This window comes from Panthera leo, chromosome C2 (assembly GCF_018350215.1).
Source record: "Panthera leo isolate Ple1 chromosome C2, P.leo_Ple1_pat1.1, whole genome shotgun sequence".
Taxonomy (NCBI): Eukaryota; Metazoa; Chordata; class Mammalia; order Carnivora; family Felidae; genus Panthera; species Panthera leo.
In genome coordinates, this window is record NC_056687.1 from 106,048,155 (window position 1) to 106,068,169 (window position 20,015).

The window sequence follows — 20,015 nt, forward strand, 5'->3', positions numbered from 1 at the left end:
GAGGAAAGTTTTCACAGACAAATAATGTAAGATGGTGGGCAAGTAGAAGATAGGAGATGGTGTTTAAAGTCAAATTCACGAGAGGACACCAAATTCTGATCAGAATCCCCAAACCCCAAGAGACAATAAGCATAACACTGGAGACTAAGAGATCATCAGAACGCGAATTTACTGCAAGATCCACGTAATCAGGGACAGAGGGTTCTCAAGAGGTCTCAGATATGAACATTATTACCAAATTGAAAGTCCTAATACACTGCAGTCAGGGTCTTGGTCACACTTCAGTAGAATTTCCAATTTGCCCTAGCCCAATCAGCCTAAGACCACTGTCTTGGTCCATTCAGGCTGCTACGATAAAAATATCATAAACAGTCGGGGTGCCCAGATGGCTCGGTTCGTTGAGTGTCTGACTTCAGCTCAGGTCATGATCTCGCAGTTCACAAGTTTGAGCCCCATGTCAGGATCTGTGCTGACAGCACAGACAGTGCCCGGAGCCTGCTTCCAATTCTGTGTCTCCCTCTCTCTGCCCCTTCCCTGATGGCACTCGGTCTCTCTCTCTCAAAAACAAATAAACATTAAAAGAATACCATAAACAATATATTGGCTTATAGAAACAGAAATTAATAGAAAGGGAAAGGGAGCTCTCTGTAGTCTCTGTTATAAAAGCACTAATCCTATTCATGAGTCTGTACCCTCATGACTTAGTCACCTCCCCAAAGCAAGATCTCCAAATACCATCATATTGCCACATTTAGGGCACCATCTGATTCCAGTGTGCTCCTGCCCTGCCCTGTAATAAAGGATAATGGAGTCATGAAGGCAGAGTAATGAAAACCTATTACTGAGACTGCCAGGTACCAGGAAAAACTCTAATGTGGCAAGGAGCCTAAGTAAGCAACTTGGCCTTATTGTCAAGGCCACATTCACCAAATAGTTACTCTCTTTCCATTCCCAAAAGATCCAGGGTTCCAGAAAGATCAATTGTCATCCACAAAGAAAAAATAATATGAACTACAAGCTACAGAGAACCTTCCTTCCTATACTGGTTGGCCTCAGCAGTATATGGTAAAAATAATTCTGGAAAAAAGCGATTTCAGCATCATGTGAACATAAAGAATTGACATTTAATCTCCATATGTCACATATTTTTACAAGTGGCCCCTTATGAAGCACTGTGGCATAAGAAGAAATATATAATTTAATTTTTATTTACTTTCTATGGTAAACAAATTGGGAGGAAAAAAATAGGTATGGATGCTCTAATTGCTATATGATGTATAAAAGTTATACTGTTTTAATGTATTTATTAAAATGTGTTTTCATACTTGAATATAATGATTAAAGTTATCACCAATGTAAGATTTAAGCAGAAGGAGAATAATTACAGTGTCGATTCTATTGGGATTTTGCTCTATCAACTGAATTTACGCAAAAGTGTTATTTCGAATTTATGCCTTATGACAACTTCCCAATATGTTATACTATTAGTACACTAAATTACGCATAACAGGAGAATGTTAACATCTTTAATACACACTCACTTTTTGTTATAAAAATGAACTGACATGTATGCATCTTATTTTGGTAACTAATTAAAAGTATGAAACACCCTGACTGATATAATACAATCAGGAGAGCATAAGAACAATCACATAGGTCTACTTCCAAAGTTAAAAAAAACAAGATGTTAAGATTATGAAGTGATAGTGGATTTTCTGTTCTTTTTTTCCCCCTTGAAACAGAACTTAAGAGTTAAGATTTTATATTCTCATAAACTTCAAATCTAACTTCTATAAAAACAGATTAATGTTTGAATTCTAGAATAAAAGAGCTAAAGCTGAATTTTTAAATGGTATAAAAGGGAACAACTGATTTACTAAGTACCTTGCTCAAACACACAATCTCCTGTCTAAGAAATTTTGAGACAATCAATCATTCAAGTTTACAGAATACCAAATGCATTTTTCTAAATGTCACAAAAGGCTGAATAGAGTTTCTCCAAGGACACTCCAACTTCAGAATGTTAACTGTGGAGACAGATTAAGCTGCTTGTAGGAAAGAAGAGCAGAAATAGGCTACCTTAATAAGTTAAAGAGAAAGGTCAATATAAAGTCTGATGAATGTTAAAAATGTAATCTAGAACAAAAAAGAATATACTATAAAAGAAATTATAAGCCTAAAACTCATATATATTAGCAGTTTTAAATCTCTTGAAATTCAGAATTGATTATTTTTCATGTAATTTATGAAAATAATAACTAATTTCTCATAAAACAGTACTAGGGTGCTTTGCTTTATTTTTTTTTTTAAATCTTTAAGCTAGCTGGCTACATAACACATAAAATTTGATTTAAATAATTTTATCTTTATTAACATCACTGTAGTATTGTTAGTGAAAACCAAGACTATTTTTTTTACCATTTTACTTTCTTATAATTAATACATATGACAAAACTAGTTCTAAATTCAATCTGGAACATATAAGAGAACACATAGCCAATAGGAAGATAACTGAGAAAGCAAAATCAGCTTTAAAAATCAGTATGTTTTAAAATAAAGAGTTTTATAAAAGTTTAGCAACTTACTTAAATTGTTGAAAATCAAAGTTTTATTCCTAAAGTAGGGACAATATAAAGCTAGCACTTCCAAGATCATTCAGATATCAGAAGAAAGTTGTTAAGTACAGTACTGATTTAACAAGGGATTGGTCTTATGTGTATTACCCAGCACCATTACTTTCTCTGTTAAAACAATCAAAACTAAACAAATCAACTGCAAGCCTATTTATTTTTTGTTGATTTTCACAGGTGATCCTTTGATGTTGAGTTTGTCCACAAAAACATTTGATCTTCTTCCATGTTCAATGGCTGGACTTTGATGAGGTTTCTCCCTGAGAAATATAATATGAACATTAATACCATTTTTTAAATGGCCAATGGTTTACAATTCAATACAAACATGATAAAACCACTGTAATTTATAGAGAGTTTTATCTAAAAATTCAATAATAGCTTTCAAAAACACATGGGAGGGGTGCCTGGGTGGCTCAGTTGGTTGAGCGTCCGACTTCAGCTCAGGTAATGATCTCACAGTCTGTGAGTTCGAGCCCTGCATCAGGCTCTGTGCTGACAGCTCAGACCCTGGAGCCTGCTTCGAATTATGGGTCTCCCTCTCTCTCTGCCCCTCCCCCACCCATGCTCTGTCTCTCACTCTCTCTGTCAAAAATAAATAAACATTAAAAAAAATTTTTTTAAAAAGCAAAACACATGGGAGACTATTTCATTAACATTTAAGAAAGCAACAGCTACTTTCCTGAGATGTTATCCGACATGCTAGCCACTAGCCACATTATTTAAATTTAAATTAATTAAAATAAAATAAAGTTTAAAATTCAGTTCCTCAGCTGTCTCAGCCATATTTCAAGTGTGGTTTAATAGCCACATGTGGCTAGAGGCTATCATATTGTATGATATAGATACATAACATTTTTGTCATCACAGGAAATCATTTCAGAAAGTTCTATTAGACAATACTAGTTTACAAAAAATGCCACTGATGGGGCCACAGATGTAAGATCATCTATAAAGAACATGTTTTCGGGGTGCCTGGGTGGCTCAGTCGGTTAAGCATCCGACTTCGGCTCAGGTCATGATCGCACAGTCGGTGAGTTCGAGCCCCGCGTCGGGCTCCGTGCTGATAGCTCGGAGCCTGGAGCCTGCTTCAGATTCTGTGTCTCCCTCTCTCTGACCCTTCCCCGTTCATGCTCTGTCTCTCTGTGTGTCAAAAATAAATAAACATTAAAAAAATTAAAAAAAAAAAAAAGAACATGTTTTCTCTAACAGGGACCTGGATTTCATAATCATAATTAGCACTGTAAAGTTTTTATCAACAAACTTTTCAAAGTGAGACAAATATTGTCTAAAAGTAACATGGGAGCAAATTTTCTATAGAAAATATTAGGGCTCTAAGTTCCTAAATAAGTAATTTAAAATAAAAGATGCTGGCACATGACACTCTGCACAAGGCTTCAGATTTACTTGGTACCCACTTGTCCATCGCTGGTTCTGTGAAGCCCTCCACCTTCTGCAGCAATCCTCCACTCTCTTATGGCCTAGAATAGATTTCTGTTTTAAGGCCTGGTGAAGCCTCTCTCTCTCTCTCAAGTGTAATTTTAATAGGAATTAGGTGCTGTTTTCCATTTTTTCCCCGGAGAACCAAATTAAATTCTAACTCTACCATACACATTAAATGTACAAAAATCTCTAATCTTTAAGGTATGGCTTCAGCACATTTATATTTCACAGCTATTCCAAAAGGTAATCCCAAAGAAGGCTAAAGTTTTTGAAAAATTCTTCCAAAATATCTAATATCTAATACCTAATATAGGTGCAGATATTGTTTATTATACAAGTGTCTAAAAATGCATTTTCCATTGACTTGTTAGGGAAGTTTGTTAAGCCTTTCCAATAGAGCCCCTCTCCCCTTATCATATCTCTAGACACCAATATGTTCACCTGGCATGAAATATATGATTCCTACTCTATCTAGACTAAAAACTGTTTTACAAAAATAACTATAATATATCACACTTCCTTAGAAGGATTTTAGCCCCTATCTTCTGAGGCATAATTTGCTAGTGAGTTACTAGGGATACAATCTTAAAATATTATTGGTTTTTAGACACAAATTCAAATTTGTGTGGCATACTCAGATATAATGTAAAATTATTATATTCTTCACAAAATATACTGTTGATATAAACAGATGTTAATCAAAACTTCCTTATACAGAGGTAAAATTTCATAACTTTTCTTCTAATTCTTCTTTAAAAAGCACAATTTATTTTAGAAATAACTTTTACCTTCTTTTAAGTTCTCGGGAGCCTGAATTCTCATGACCGACACTTCGCATCCTAGGGTTTTCCACATGGCGCCACTGTCCCGCTGGTCTGTACTTCAAAATCTCATTCTGCCATTCATCATCAAAAGCGTGAGCATCACCTACATTAAATATCAAAATAAAGGGGCAAGTATTAAGATATCAACTGTCAGTAAATGCTTTGTTTCCACATACTTGATTCTGGCTTTGTGCTTCTATCATCTAACCTCAAGATAGATGCAGGTAAGTGCTCCAAATATAAAGGTCTTTGACTCAGGGTAATACTTCCTTTTTTGTTTGTCCCTCTTTTATTCCTATTGACAATTTGGTTATTGACGATCTGGTCTTTCATGCATCTGCCTGGATATCATATTATTCCACCCAATGGACCCTTTGACCAAATCATACTGATTCACAGTCTTTTTTGGGGAGTCATCTCCTGGTGAACATGCTTTTCCTCTGTACTTGGAAACTCCTTCAATAACAAGCACTTCCTATTAACCTCACCATTTTCCTACATAACTTGACCTAACACACAAGCTTCTGTTGTCAGTTTCCTGATAGGTTGCACATCTTGACTGTCAATTTATGTTGTTATGAAGTAGGTAACCTGACTTTGATAATAACAGCTGTTAAATGGTAATACTGTTCTTCCAGATGGCCTTTATAATGTATGTGTTCGTTCACTAAATTTTTCCTCAACATGTTAATTATTGTGAAGTACTCTTCATATGTTTAACTATGACAAAACTACAAAGGTTAAAATTAAAGAAAGGTTAAGATGTAACTTCCATCTCATCGCCGAAGAATAATTTTATCAACCCAACCTTAAGAGAATTTCTTTTACTAAAATGGTAATTTAAACCCTTTATTAAGACAAAACACTTTTTGAAAATGCTTTTTGAAAATGAGAGATGAATATAACCCAAAAACTACAATGACAAGAGTTAGGACACTGAAAGGACTTAAATGCATTGAAGAATGAATATAAAATCTAGAAAATGTAAAGACTTATTTGACATATACATGATATACTATCTAACAGTACAAGGAATTAAAATCTTATCTATACAAAACTTCAAGTGTCTGCCAGTAAAGAATGGTTTAAATAAAATATGGCCTATTCAAGATAAAACTTTTAGGTAACCATTTAGAATATTTTTGAAAGACAACATCATAGGTAATTGCTTTCACAATTATAATGGTGAATTAAAATAAGCACAATATAAACTAGACAATAAAATACTAATTAAAAAAAGTTTATGTGTTTATATATACATAAAACTATTAAGAAGAAATATAGTAAAACAGTAATAATGGTTATTTGAGTTTGTGATTATAGATAATTTTAATTTTCTTCTTTCTTAATTTTTTAATATACCCCAGAAATATTAAAAAACTCATTTTGCCTACTGACAGTCTTACCAAATGACAATTCAAAAGATTCCATTTCCAAGTATAAAACAAAAAATAAGTAACATTACCAAAACCACTATAAAAAACAGATCTACTATGAAACAATGAATACACAATTTTATTACTTTGATAAGGTAGTCCATACACGTACTATTCATAACCTACCTCAAAAGGACATCTTATGAAATGTTTCTACAGAAAACATTCAAGTTCTACCAGTACAGCTGCTGTTTTAAGAGGAAGAATGCTACTTTCTGTGACAACTTACTTTCATTCATATTGATGAACTCTTGGTTGACCTCTTCGTCTCCAGTTTTGTTGTTCTTTGACTTTTTAATGACATGAGCTCTGTCGTGAAGATGATGACCAACAGCCATTTTTTCTAGTCCACTGTCAGAATCTCTCAATGCTCTCCTAGTTTCCTTTATCTATAAAAGTGAGTTATTATTTAAATATATATAGAATATTTATAATTCTAAATTTCTCAGGACCTCTTTACCTATAGAGGTAAGACCATGAATCTACAGCTGCAAAAATACCGGGTGCTCAGTTCCCCTGTTAAGTTGCAGTGAAACTGTGGTAATAGTTCTCTGATATTTCCTGGACTGCTCAAAATTAAAATGTCTAGGGCAAATAGAACCAATATAATCTAACCTTTTTTTTTAATTGTAATCAAATATTAAAACAAATAACTTAATTATATAAAACTTAGTGCCTTCAACACTGTCCTTAACAATGTAATAGTTAGGAGTACATGCTAGCATTCCTACAAATAAAGGCAACTAATTATTCAGTAGTCATGTTGATGGGCTTGAAATCTCATGGCTCCTACATATCAACTCTATGGGTCATTAGAATATTAGTGATAGCCAAAGACTATTAATAGTAGCATGGTTTGCTGTAGGATGTCTATAAATAAATTGCTTACATTTAAGATGCATGTCACTTATAGCAAGTTAAAATGAAAATGTCTGCCCTATGGCAAGAGCATCATTAAAAGGTATGTCTTCATATGTAAGAACTAAAAAATGAACTACTCACACCTATTAAATAGGCAAACCTAATTTTTTTTTTACTGTAAGTACTAACAAGGAAGTGTAGAAATGGGAACTCATTATCAGACTTTCTGGGAGCCAACTGTTTTCAATCGCTGTGTGATACTAACTTCGTAATTTCTAGGTAAAGATGAAGGCACTCACCTCCTACAAACCAACAATAACATTCCTAGACCTTTTACACAAGGAGACATGTATAAAGATAAGTAAGAGAGAAATTAGAAATATCTATCAACAGAAAAATAGATTCAAAACTGTGGTATATTCATATTTTAGATAATATATAGAAGTCAAAATAAATAAACAGCTGCACGTATCAACTCGAATAAATCTCAGAAGCATTTTACTGAGCAAAGTCAAGTTGCAGAGGACACACGCAGCATGAACCCATTTATATAAAATTTAGAAACCCGTAAAATAATTCATTATATTGTTTTTGAAGCATACGTAAGTAATAAAATTGTAAAAATATACATCAGAAAAAGTTCCAGATATAGGAAAATGGTTCTTTTTGGGGGAGAAAGTAAAAGGGAAAAGGAACCAGGGAGGGATGAGTGCATGGAAACTTAAACTGCATCTGTAACATTTTTGCTTAAAAAGAAAACAAAGCAAGAGACAACGTAAAGCAAATAGAGAAAAACTTTATGATTTAACTAAACTGAGTGGAAGGAATATGGATATTTATTATATTATTTTCTATATATTTTCTGTACACTTGATGTATTTTATGAGTTAAAAAATTCATTTACTTCAGATATAAATTAAAAATTGACATTTATTTCACAAAACAAAGACTTTTTTCAGGTCTACTTACCTGGTCAAGATGTAAAGGTAATAACAAACATCAATAATAGAAATTTACATGAAAAAGGCACCTGAGGTGGGGATGGGGAGACAAAAAATTGCCTTAAACTAAGGAAAGGCAGCTAGCATTACTGTTTTTCACAGTGATATGTGTCTTCTCCCCCTCATCCCTACTCCCAAAGAACTGTATCAAGCTTTAATAATTAAAATATGACATAGGTGATGTATCATTCCAAATTTTATAAAGCTCCAAGAATGCTCAGAAAATACTTACTCCTCCTGGAGCCCTACGGGTTTGAGTTGAGGCCTGGAAAACCTTTGGTGGTTCATCTCCTACTTTGGAATAAGTCATAATTGAGGAAGAACTAAATGAATGTCCATTTGGATCCACTGAAAGGTGACCCTAGAGGTAAGTATAAAATGTAAATCCAGAGAGTTTAGTCAAATATGAAGACTTATGTCAGAGGATTCAGGTAAGTAACAATACTAGCTAGACATTCTACTAAGGCTATGGTGTATCCAAATGGCACCTCCAGGAAGGTCCTAATCTCCTTCCATTGTAGGTACCAATTTTCACTCTTCTTGTGAGGAATAATAACAAGTGATTCACTCATAGATCCCGAAGTCTTTGAGATCACAGACTTGCAGCTTAGATTTAAATATAAATGCTGTGCCCTGAGGCCTATGATGCTATTATAGTTAGTGGTTGACCCTTGTGTGTAATTTTGCCAACAGTGAACCAACTAGCCATAGAACCAAGAAGTTTTACACCTCCTGTGGGTACCAGATTGCTAGATTACTAATGTCATTAATAATGCCCTAGATTTGGACATTCTGAAATGATCCTTAGATTCTAAACTGGATGACTAAAATAATATGAGTCTTCTTCATCAATATGAAGTTATTATTTTTTTTTGATGTTAATAGTACAAGTAGAAAAGTAAGAGTATTAGTACTAGCTTGTAACTATTTGGATTGCATGGATCTAATCCAGTGCTTAACATCACTCCTAAAATGTCTGTTTTCAGTTTTTAAAAAAAACAATACAAAACACTAAAAATTTCCTAGGTGCTACAAATCCTTTTAAGTAGACAAGTTACAAATAATTAAAAAATCTAAATTCATATAAAATGTCCATTTACAATAGTGACCTTCAGCAGAACAAATGTTTTTGAGGTTGTTTAATTTTGAAAGTTAATTAATGATATTTTTCAAACTCATAGTTTGTAAAATCAATTTGGTAGGTTGTGACCAGGATTTTTAAAATATGAACTAAAACAGAAAATATTGGCACACTCTGTAAATAGTACGATCATTTTCTCGCAAAACTTTTATTTCAGGTATATTTTTATAGTACACAAGTATTGTGTACTGGGTCATACTGTAAGATATATTTTTCAACCACTGTGGACCATGATTAAAAAAAAGTTGAGGGACGCCTGGGTGGCTCAGTCGGTTCAGCGTCCAACTTCGGCTTAGGTCATGATCTCATGGTTCGTGAGTTCGAGCCCCATGTCGGGCTCTGTGCTGACAGCTCGGAGCCTGGGGCCTGCTTCAGATTCTGTGTCTCCCTCTCTCTCTGTCCATCCCCCACTCATGCTCTGTCTCTCTGTCTTTCAAAAATAAATAAACATTAACAAATTTAAAAAAAAATTGAAAGCCATTATAATATGGGTACCAATAACTGAAAATAATGTTCTCATCAATTTTTTAGTACTTACAAAGTTTCTTTGTAATTCCTGCATACTGTTTCGCATATTTAACATCATTCGGTCCATTGCCTGAAAAGGGTTGACATCTGTATGCTACAGGATATTAGGAAGTATGTTATTAACTATATGTACAACACAAAAGAAGCAAATCAACCTTCCCAAAACAGCTGAAATTTTTTTTTCTTGATTTTTGCAGTGGGATCTCATGCAGTAATCGACCAGGCAAAGATAATTTAAGGACTATACAAAAAAGTGATTTGTTAAGGAAAAAATGGAAGCATATATACAGAATCCCAAACAACCAACATATAAATAATTAGGGAGTTGCAACACTATAAATTCATGCATACATACATGTATATATACATATACACACACATATATAAATACATGAACATATACAGATAAACACACATTCATCAACTTTCTCAAAACACAATTTAGTTAATATTTAAATGCCGAGCAGTTTCTGGGCTGGGACAGGTCTAGAATATAATAGTTTTCAAGTTTTTCCTTCCTCCCTCTCAATACATCAACATGCAAATAAATAAAACTTGGGTATAAGATACCAATGTCACTTCCGCTAGTACAACACAGGTGACAGAAACTGCCTGAGGGTGCAGGCTGTCCTTACATCATAAGAGGATCCAAGGGATAGAGATTAATTCACTCTACTAGTAGGCCTGGAATTTGCCACCTACCATGGAAGGCTCAGTAGGGCATTCCCTTGAAGCATGACATATACTTCTTTAGAATAATTAAGAATTGCTCTAGACTAGTGGTTTCTCAGCCAAGATTAACTTTGACTCTCTGGGACATTTGTCAATAATTATACTCATTTTTGTGTGTCACAACCAAGGAGGTGTATGACTGTCATCTACTGAGTAAAGGCCAGGGACACTGCTAAAATCCTACAAAGCATAGGACAGTCCCCTACTCCCTAGAAAAAGAATTATCTGGCTTCAAATGTCAATGGTGTCGGGTTGAGAAGCTCTGCTCTACAAAAATCAGTCACTGATTTTAGTTTTTATCACTAGAACACTCACCAGAACTTAAAAAATGAAGCACACATTTTAGTGTGTCACCCAATGCATTATTTACTATTATAAAACAGAAGTGTTTGATTCAAGGAACTTCTCCACTTAAACGGGAGTCTTCTGAATCCTGTAAGGGACTATAGTTTAATGCTAGTATTTCAGTCCCTCTGGAGATTCTTTTGCTGTATGCCAAGCTGGGACTCAATAAAGAATTATCAAAGGCCTGTCTCTATCTCTGCCTTCCATTGGGTTTTTATTACTTGTAACAATGGGAAATAGATAGGAAAACTAAATTCTTCTTTAGAACTTGCACTTATCACATCAGGGAACAAAGACACATTTGTGAGATACTGATACATATATCTTTGGGTACACAATGCGCAATCTGCATTTCAGGGATTCAACACAATTCAGGAAACATTCCGAATATTTTGTTTCAACACCAGGTTGAGAAATCAGGGCTGTATAAAAGACAAAATTCATGAGCGTTAGAAGGACTAGCCCAAGTAAGAAGACGAGAAGGAAGAAAAGATCAGATGTTTGGGTACATCCTGCCGTTTTCTCAATTCACTGTCACATCAGCCATTTAAAAGTTTATCTGTACTTGCTGTGGGGTGGCCCAACACCTTGGAGTGACAAAAAGTGGGGGGTACAAATTAGAGCTAAGATTCCAGTGAGCTCCTAAGGCCTTTGGGAACTTTGAACACATGCTCTTCTCTCTGCCCTTAATGTTTTTATACTGGCTCTCAGCATATCCTCTCATGATTCAAGTATTACCTCCTCAGAAAGGCAACCGGTCTAAAGTAATCTCTGCTTCACCTTCCATCTGTCACTATATCATTACCCTGCTTCATCTCCTTTAGTGTACTTCAAAGTACTTTATCTGAAATTATTTTGTTATTTATTGCCTGTCTTCCTTCTATAGAAATAATTTCTGTGAAGGTAGGGTTATCTTCTCTGTTTTATTCACTACTATATTCTCAATACTTTCAAAATAATTCCTAGCACACCGGAAGACTCCCTAAACATTTGATGAATAAATGAACAAACTATCTCTAACTCAGCTCAAACTCATATATTCAATTGATACCAGATAAATTGTAAACCAGATAAACTATTGCCTCAAATGCAAAATATCCCAAACAGAAATGATCCTTTGACCACCCCTGTTCTCTTATCTGTTCATATGAGTATGAATGCTCTGTTCCTTAGCTCAATGGCATTCCCATCTAGCTAATTTCTCATGTCAAAAAATGGGCATAATATTTTCCTTTTCTCTCTTTACTGTTCCTTCAACCAAGAAATCCCCAAGTTCTAACCATTCACCTCTTTAACTCTCTTTCAAACGAGATTATTTCTCTTTATCACCACGGCCATTACCCAAGTAGAAGCCATTAGTAATATTTCCCAGAACACTTTAACAGCTTCCTGGCCTCTCTGTCTCCACTGTGGTCCCTTCTAGTCTTTCTTTCCCCTATAGGCACAATAATCTTTCAAAAATGAGAACCTGACTCTATTGCCATTTTGGTGAAAATTCATCAACTGCTTCCTTATTCTTCAGATAATATCCCCAGTTCTTACCAGCACAAAAAGAAGTCCCTGATTACCTCCATATCTTTATCTGTATCTACTCTCCAACTCATGCTCCAGGGCCAAGTGATCCTAAACATCTTTGAGCTTCCTAGCTAACAGGTCTTTGCACATGTGTTTTCTTCTGTGTTGAACACCCTTGTTCTCCCCCTCTCCCTGCTTTTCCTGGCTAACTCCTAATAATCCTTAAGGTTCTGGAAATCTCTGATTAACTTCCACCCCAACACCACAAAAGGTCTAGGTACCAGGCTTTTTTCTATCTGTGCTTCCATAGCACACTGAACTTCTTGATCATTTTACTGATAAGTGAGCAGTTATAGCACAGAGTTAATTTGTTGTTTGTCCCACTAATAACTCTGGTGAGGAAGGACAAATATTGTATGCCAAACTTTAAGGAGACAAAGGGCTAAAGTCTAAAAAAGAAAATAAACAAACTTTTGCATAAGAGCATAGATGCGTCCAAAGGAAATGTTCTAAGGTCATGCTATTCTCTGCTACTCCTTAGACTGCCTTTAAGTATGTTAGAAACTAGCATCACAGAAAACAAAGAAATAGCAGGAGGAAAGCTGGTTGCAGAGTAGCCATACTTGGACATGGGAAAGGAAAAGCAGCATGAGTAAGTTAACAACAGAGTGCTAGAAAAAGCAGCCAATCTGAGCTTCTGCAAATGTGCTCTTCTAGCTACAGTTTGGTACTTTTTTATCTTTTGGAAAGTCACCACAGCATATGGAAGTGTCCAAACTCTCAAACACAACTATGGGGATCCCTTTTGTAAATCAAATGAATATTCATCTATTAAAATGCATTTTTTCTCTTTGAAGACTGATTTTATTTATGTTGATATGACTTAATTCAGAAAAAAACATGCCTGAACACTCTAAGATCAACACATGAAACAGGTTTCAGTACAAATTCTAAAAAGCCATTTTGAAATTAAGTGAAACTGCATGCCAATTCACTTTGCTTGAGTTAATGAAAAGTACTTGTCAGAAAATATTGCTAAAATGGTTTGTGTCTCATGATACGAACCATACCACCAAAACTGCCAAAAGGCGTAAGAGAATTCATTACCTAGGAAAAAAATCCAATTAATTTTGGTTATGATATGTATAATGATAATCCCTGAAAAAGAAAGAAATATACTACATAATCACATAGTTCTGAGCTGATAAAATTTTTAAACCATTTAATAAAAAATCCTCAACATAGATTTTAAAAATTACCTGCTTATTATTGTTATTCAACACCATATACCACTCTTAAATATGACTGCTATATACTATTTACCAAAAACCGTTGAAAGAAAGTCTTTGTTATAGATTAAGACAAACATTTCTCAAAGGAAATGCAAATTCACACCAAAGGTATAATGATTAAAGTATCATCTTTCCTTTGCTCAACTATTCCATATTTTTAAAAGATGAGTTGGGGCGCCTGGGTGGTTCAGTCGGTTAAGCGTCCGACTTCAGCTCAGGTCATGATCTCACAGTTCATGGGTTTGAGCCCTGTGTCAGGCTCTGTGCTGACAGCTCAGAGCCTGGAACCTGCTTCAGATTCTGTGTCTCCCTCTCTTTCTGCCCCTCCCTGGCTCGCACTCTGTCTCTCTCTCTCTCTGAAAAATAAATAAATATTAAAAAAAAAAAGATGAGTTAACCTACCTATAACTGATTAAAAATAAGCAATTACCTACATTAATAACATTTCAAAAGATAAGTAGAGACATTGGGCAAAAAAATTAATGAGAATCTCCCAAGAACTAATATATAGAATAAAAAATATAGACTTCAGAAAGGATCACAAACACAGATTTAAAAATATATAGGGTCTTTGATAAAAAAATGTTAAGTATAATAAATGGAATTATCAAAATTAATAGTTCACAAATTGTATTCCTTAGTATGTACAGATAATTAAAAATAAAATTTAGGCAGATAAATATAAAAATTAAAAATTTTCATTACTTGGAGGTTTCAAATATTGAAAGTAAAATTTGAATTTTTGGGTAAATGGTATATGTAAGGTTTTACCATCATTCAGTGATAATTTTCTCCCTATGTAAGTTATGGTGAAAAATAGAGAAAATGTGTACTTATGTTAAATTGTATAATAAATTATATCGGATGATATATATGTATACTATATATTTAGAAGAGTAATCTCCAAAGTGCACTGAATGCACAAATAAAATTTCTCTATTTCTTTTCATTTCAAAGAAAAATATTAAATTTTTTTTATGTTTATTCATTTTTGAGAGACAGAGACAGAGTGAGAGCAGAGGAAGGAAAGAGAGAGAGGGAGACACAGAATCCTTAGCAGGCTCCAGGGTCTGAGCTGTCAGCACAGTAGCCCTATGCAGGGCTCAGACCCACAAACCATGAGATCATGACCTGAGCTGAAGTCAGATTCTCAACCGACTGAGCCACCCAGGCGCCCCTAAAAGAAAAACATTTTAGATTGACTCTGGTGCCATCACTCAATCTAAATGTCTGATGGTCACATGTCATACCTTGAATTATAAATTGCTTAATTAAATATATTTACAGATTAAATTATCTAGTTTTAAACAAAACTAATCCTCCCAAAATGGACAACTGGCTTAAAAATATCCCCATAGGAGCACCTGGGTGGCTCAGTTGGTTAAGTGTCCGACTCTTGGTTTCAGCTCAGGTCATGATCTCAAGGTTCCTGAGTTCGAGCCCAGCATAGGACTCCATGCTGACAGTGCGGAGCTCGCCTGGGATTCTCTCTCTCTCTCTCTCTTTGCCCCTCCCCCATTTGCTCATGTGCTCGCTCTCTCAAAAATAAACTTAAAAAAAAATAAAAAATCCCCATAAAATTATCACGAACTGAAGAAAATGCTAATAATATAAACAAGAAAACAGCATAGTTAGCTTCACCTACTTTTGTAGGAGTCTCTGCTTTCTTCATAAAATGGCTGATAGAGATGACAAATGTCAAGAAATGGGCCAAAAATTAAAAAAAAATATCAAGATGTCTAGCTGAAATGTAGATTTTCATCTACCATGCTTAAAAGCAACAGCTAATGGCTCACTGCTTAATCAAAAAAATTTATAATTTCATGAGAAGAGAGAGAAGCTTAATATGAATTTTGATGAAAGTTCAAATGGACTAGGATAGCTAGCATGCTCAAAAAGCCTACTGTTTTCTTGGCTGTGCTCTTTTCAGATAGTAGCAGTCTTTTCCATCTTCTGCAGTCAATTTTTATTTGTTCCTACCTTCACATATAGTTATAAAACACTGACTTAGAAAAGTTCAAGCTGACAGAGAGGTCTTTTGTTGCTACTGTTTGTTTGGTTTTGCTTTAATTAATTTATTTTTGCTATTACATTTAGTCTTTCACACTTAGACATACACGTGTCAAATATATACACCCTACAGGATATAAGGAGAGCCAATCCTCACCAATATAAGTTATAAAGGCACACACACAAAAAAATGAGTCTTGGCTAAAAGAGAGGCTAAATGTTCCTTGGAAAAATCTGCTGTAACCAATTTTATAATTTATAATTATATTACAACTTATAAATTGTAATATTTTAAAAATTATTACTTCCCTAGGAAAATACTCAGTACTCTTGGCTAGCAAAGGATTTCTATACAGTTTGAACAACAAAAAGTGGATTGGTATTAGCATTCTAAGATAGTTGATAGGATATAATGTCATTCTCCACTGGGAATAAAATTGCCACTTCTTCCTTCTTCTATAAAAGCTACAAATAGCTCATTTATGCACATACATACAAAGTACTATATACAGCCCTATTCTTGTCTTGCTATGGTTATAGCAGATATACAAAATATTTCAATGCTCATATGAAAGATAAAATTTCAGAATGTGTTAATTGATTTTCTCTGCACTCCTTGATAATTTTTCCTTTGATCTTAATTTTAGACTTTCATAGAAACTGATAACCCTAAAAGTAAAGTATATATATATATTTAAAATGTATGTTACATGTATATATTATTTATATATTTAAAATATATTTATATATTTTAAATGTATATTATTTATATATTTTTAAAATATATATATACATATATATATTCACTAAATGAAAAAAAACAAATTGGAATAAAAGTAATATATATTGGAATAAGATGAAAAAGAATGTGAAATTTTCATTTAAATGGTAAATGTAGGAGTATCTGGGTGGCTCGGTCAGTTAAGGTCACTCTTGGTTTCAGCTTAGGTCATGGTATCTCATGGTTTCGTGGGTTCGAGCCTGCACTGGGCTCTGTGCTGATGGTGCAGAGCCTGCTTGGAATTCTCACTCTCCTTCTCTCTGCCCCTCCCCTGTTCACACTGTCTCTGTCTCTCTCAAAATAAATAAATAAACTTAAAAAATTAAAAAAAAAAATGGCAAATGTAATTTTATCCTTCAAACCCCTTGAAATATTCAGCCTCTCTTTTAGCCAAAACTTATTCTTTACTATATATTTATAATTTATACTGGTGAGATATGGCTCACTTTTTTCCCCCAGGTTGTGACACATATGATATGTTTATATCTAAGTATGAAAGACTTATGTAATAGCAAAACTTAATTAATAGAAAACAAAAACAAACTGCTGTGGACTTTTATTCTAGAACTGCCATTCTAAAGGAAAAAGCAAGAGAAACGAAATTAACAGGGAAGAAAGTAGTTAAGGTATGTAAACATCCTAGATTTTTTAGTTCAGTACGTTTGTAACCTCCTAGCTTTGCTCTCAGGTAAGACTTATGAAAATATACTGCAGTTACGCAAGATTTTTAGATACAGTTAAAAGTTAATCTAAGTTTTGAAGGTCCAAGGAAGCCATGCAGAAGTCTGTTTTTTCCTGGTCCTATAAAGTATTACACCATAGCTTTTGCTGCTTTTTTAAAGTGGGAAAAAAAAGTGTTGCATAGGTTAGGAAGGATAGTCCCCACACCTTTTCTAACTTAAGACATGGGAGGAAATTCTAAGATGACAACTATATGCACATATTGCTTTAAGTTTGGCTTATAATATATAACCCTATGGTCTTAAAGTTTTGGTAGCACAGTGGAATTCTATAGAGTTAATTCATTGTTAAAAAATTTAGCTTTCCAACAGGTTCCCCCTTTTATATATAACAATTATCTCTATAACACAAACATTATTAATAGCTTAACATCATAGATATATTCTTCTGTAATAATTTTCCTCAAATTCCCATAGGACTTTCTCGCTAAGTTTAAAATAAAGAACTTACAGTCAAAGAATTTTCACCATCATCATGTCTCATGTGATTATGAGCTCTTCCTCTGCCATCAGAGATGCTGAGCAAATCTCTTCCAAAAGGTTCAGAAAAACTTCTCATCATCTGTCGCATACTTTCTCGGTGTGCAATAAAAGAATCGCTGTTGAAAATACATATAATCATTCAAGAGTAAGTGTTGGAATTTAAATAATTAATACGTAGGCAGCTAAATACTACAAAGAATTATTTTGGTCTAATATTCTTGTTGAAGAGACAAAAGAAGAGTTTAGGCAAGTAGAATTATCTCGCTAAGACCCACTAACTCATAAATACAGAAACTGTTCCATTTGCTATCTACTATAATTCATCTATGTATAAATACACCTTTATTTATCCTTTATTGTATAAAAATGACAAACACAAACTGACACATCTTGGGTAGCTTAAGCCAGCAATAAGAAAAATGGCAAAAAGGAGAAAAGGGAAGATGGCGGCGTAGGAGGACGCGGGGCTCACAGCGCGTCCTGCCGATCACTTAGATTCCACCTACACCTGCCTAAAGAACCCAGAAAACCGCCAGAGGATTAGCAGAAGGGAGTCTCTGGAGTCAAGCGCAGACTAGAGGCCCACGGAAGAGGGTAGGAAGGGCGGCGAGGCGGTGCGCGCTCCACGGACTGGCGGGAGGGAGCCGGGGCGGAGGGGCGGCTCGCCGGCCAAGCAGAGCCCCCGAGTCTGGCTGGCAAAAGCGGAGGGGCCGGACAGACTGTGTTCCGACAGCAAGCGCGACTTAGCGTCTGGGAGGTCATAAGTTAACAGCTCTGCTCGGAAAGCGGGAAGGCTGGAGGACAAAGGGAGGGAGAGCTGCTGAGCCCCCGGACGGCAGAGCTCAGCGTGGCGGGGAACAAAGGCGCCAGCGCCATCTCCCCCGCCCATCCCCCAGCCAAAATCCCAAAGGGAACCAGTTCCTGCCAGGGAACTTGCTCGCTCCGCGCAAACACCCAACTCTGTGCTTCTGCGGAGCCAAACCTCCGGCAGCGGATCTGACTCCCTCCCGCTGCCACAGGGCTCCTCCTGAAGTGGATCACCTAAGGAGAAGCGAGCTAAGCCTGCCCCTCCAGCCCCCGTGCACCTTGCCTACCCACCCCAGCTAATACGCCAGATCCCCAGCAACACAAGCCTGGCAGTGTGCAAGTAGCCCAGACGGGACACGCCACCCCACAGTGAATCCCGCCCCTAGGAGAGGGGAAGAGAAGGCACACACCAGTCTGACTGTGGCCCCAGCAGTGGGCTGGGGGCAGACATCGGGTCGGACTGCGGCCCCGCCCACTAACTCCAGTTATACACCACAGCACAGGGGAAGTGCACTGCAGGTCCTCACCACGCCAGGGACTCTCCAAAATGACCAAACGGAAGAATTCCCCTCAGAAGAATCTCCAGGAAATAACAACAGCTAACGAACTGATCAAAAAGGATTTAAATAATATAACAGAAAGTGAATTTAGAATAATAGTCATAAAATTAATCGCAGGGCTTGAAAACAGTATACAGGACAGCAGAGAATCTCTTGCCACAAAGATCGAGGGACTAAGGAACAGTCACGAGGAGTTGAAAAACGCTTTAAACGAATTGCAAAACAAAATGGAATCCACGATGGCTCGGCTTGAAGAGGCAGAGGAGAGAATAGGTGAACTAGAAGATAAAGTTATGGAGAAAGAGGAAGCTGAAAGAAAGAGAGATAAAAAAATCCAGGAGTATGAGGGGAAAATTAGAGAACTAAGTGATACACTAAAAAAAAATAATATACGCATAATTGGTATCCCAGAGGAGGAAGAGAGAGGGAAGGGTGCTGAAGGGGTACTTGAACAAATTATAGCTGAGAACTTCCCTGAACTGGGGAAGGAAAAAGGCATTGAAATCCAAGAGGCACAGAGAACTCCCTTCAGACGTAACTTGAATCGACCTTCTGCACGACATTTCATAGTGAAACTGGCAAAATACAAGGATAAAGAGAAAATTCTGAAAGCAGCAAGGGATAAACGTGCCCTCACATATAAAGGGAGACCTATAAGACTCGTGACTGATCTCTCCTTTGAAACTTGGCAGGCCAGAAAGGCTTGGCACGATATCTACAGTGTGCTAAACAGAAAAAATATGCAGCCGAGAATCCTTTATCCAGCAAGTCTGTCATTTAGAATAGAAGGAGAGATAAAGGTCTTCCCAAACAAACAAAAACTGAAGGAATTTGTCACCACGAAACCAGCCCTACAAGAGATCCTAAGGGGGATCCTGTGAGACAA

The 20,015-nt window shown here is 35.7% G+C and overlaps 1 protein-coding gene across 5 annotated transcripts in view; it reads right to left on the reverse strand.

Moving 5' to 3' along the window:
- Nucleotides 1-2,768: 2,768 nt before the first annotated feature.
- The window catches only part of MLF1 (myeloid leukemia factor 1), a 42,098-nt gene continuing 24,851 nt past the window's right edge, over nucleotides 2,769-20,015 (reverse strand). For 2 of the 5 annotated variants that reach the window (XM_042955951.1, XM_042955953.1), the window contains exons 2-7: nucleotides 17,731-17,878; nucleotides 9,875-9,958; nucleotides 8,428-8,556; nucleotides 6,563-6,722; nucleotides 4,862-5,000; nucleotides 2,769-2,890 (exon numbers count right to left, since the gene is read on the reverse strand). In XM_042955951.1, coding sequence (XP_042811885.1) covers nucleotides 2,785-2,890; nucleotides 4,862-5,000; nucleotides 6,563-6,722; nucleotides 8,428-8,556; nucleotides 9,875-9,958; nucleotides 17,731-17,878 — 766 coding nt within the window. In that variant the 3' untranslated portion in view covers nucleotides 2,769-2,784. Of the gene's footprint in view, nucleotides 2,891-4,048; nucleotides 4,112-4,861; nucleotides 5,001-6,562; nucleotides 6,723-8,427; nucleotides 8,557-9,874; nucleotides 9,959-17,730; nucleotides 17,879-20,015 lie in introns of all 5 variants that reach the window. The other 3 variants (XR_006207344.1, XM_042955952.1, XM_042955954.1) reach the window with 3 other exon arrangements.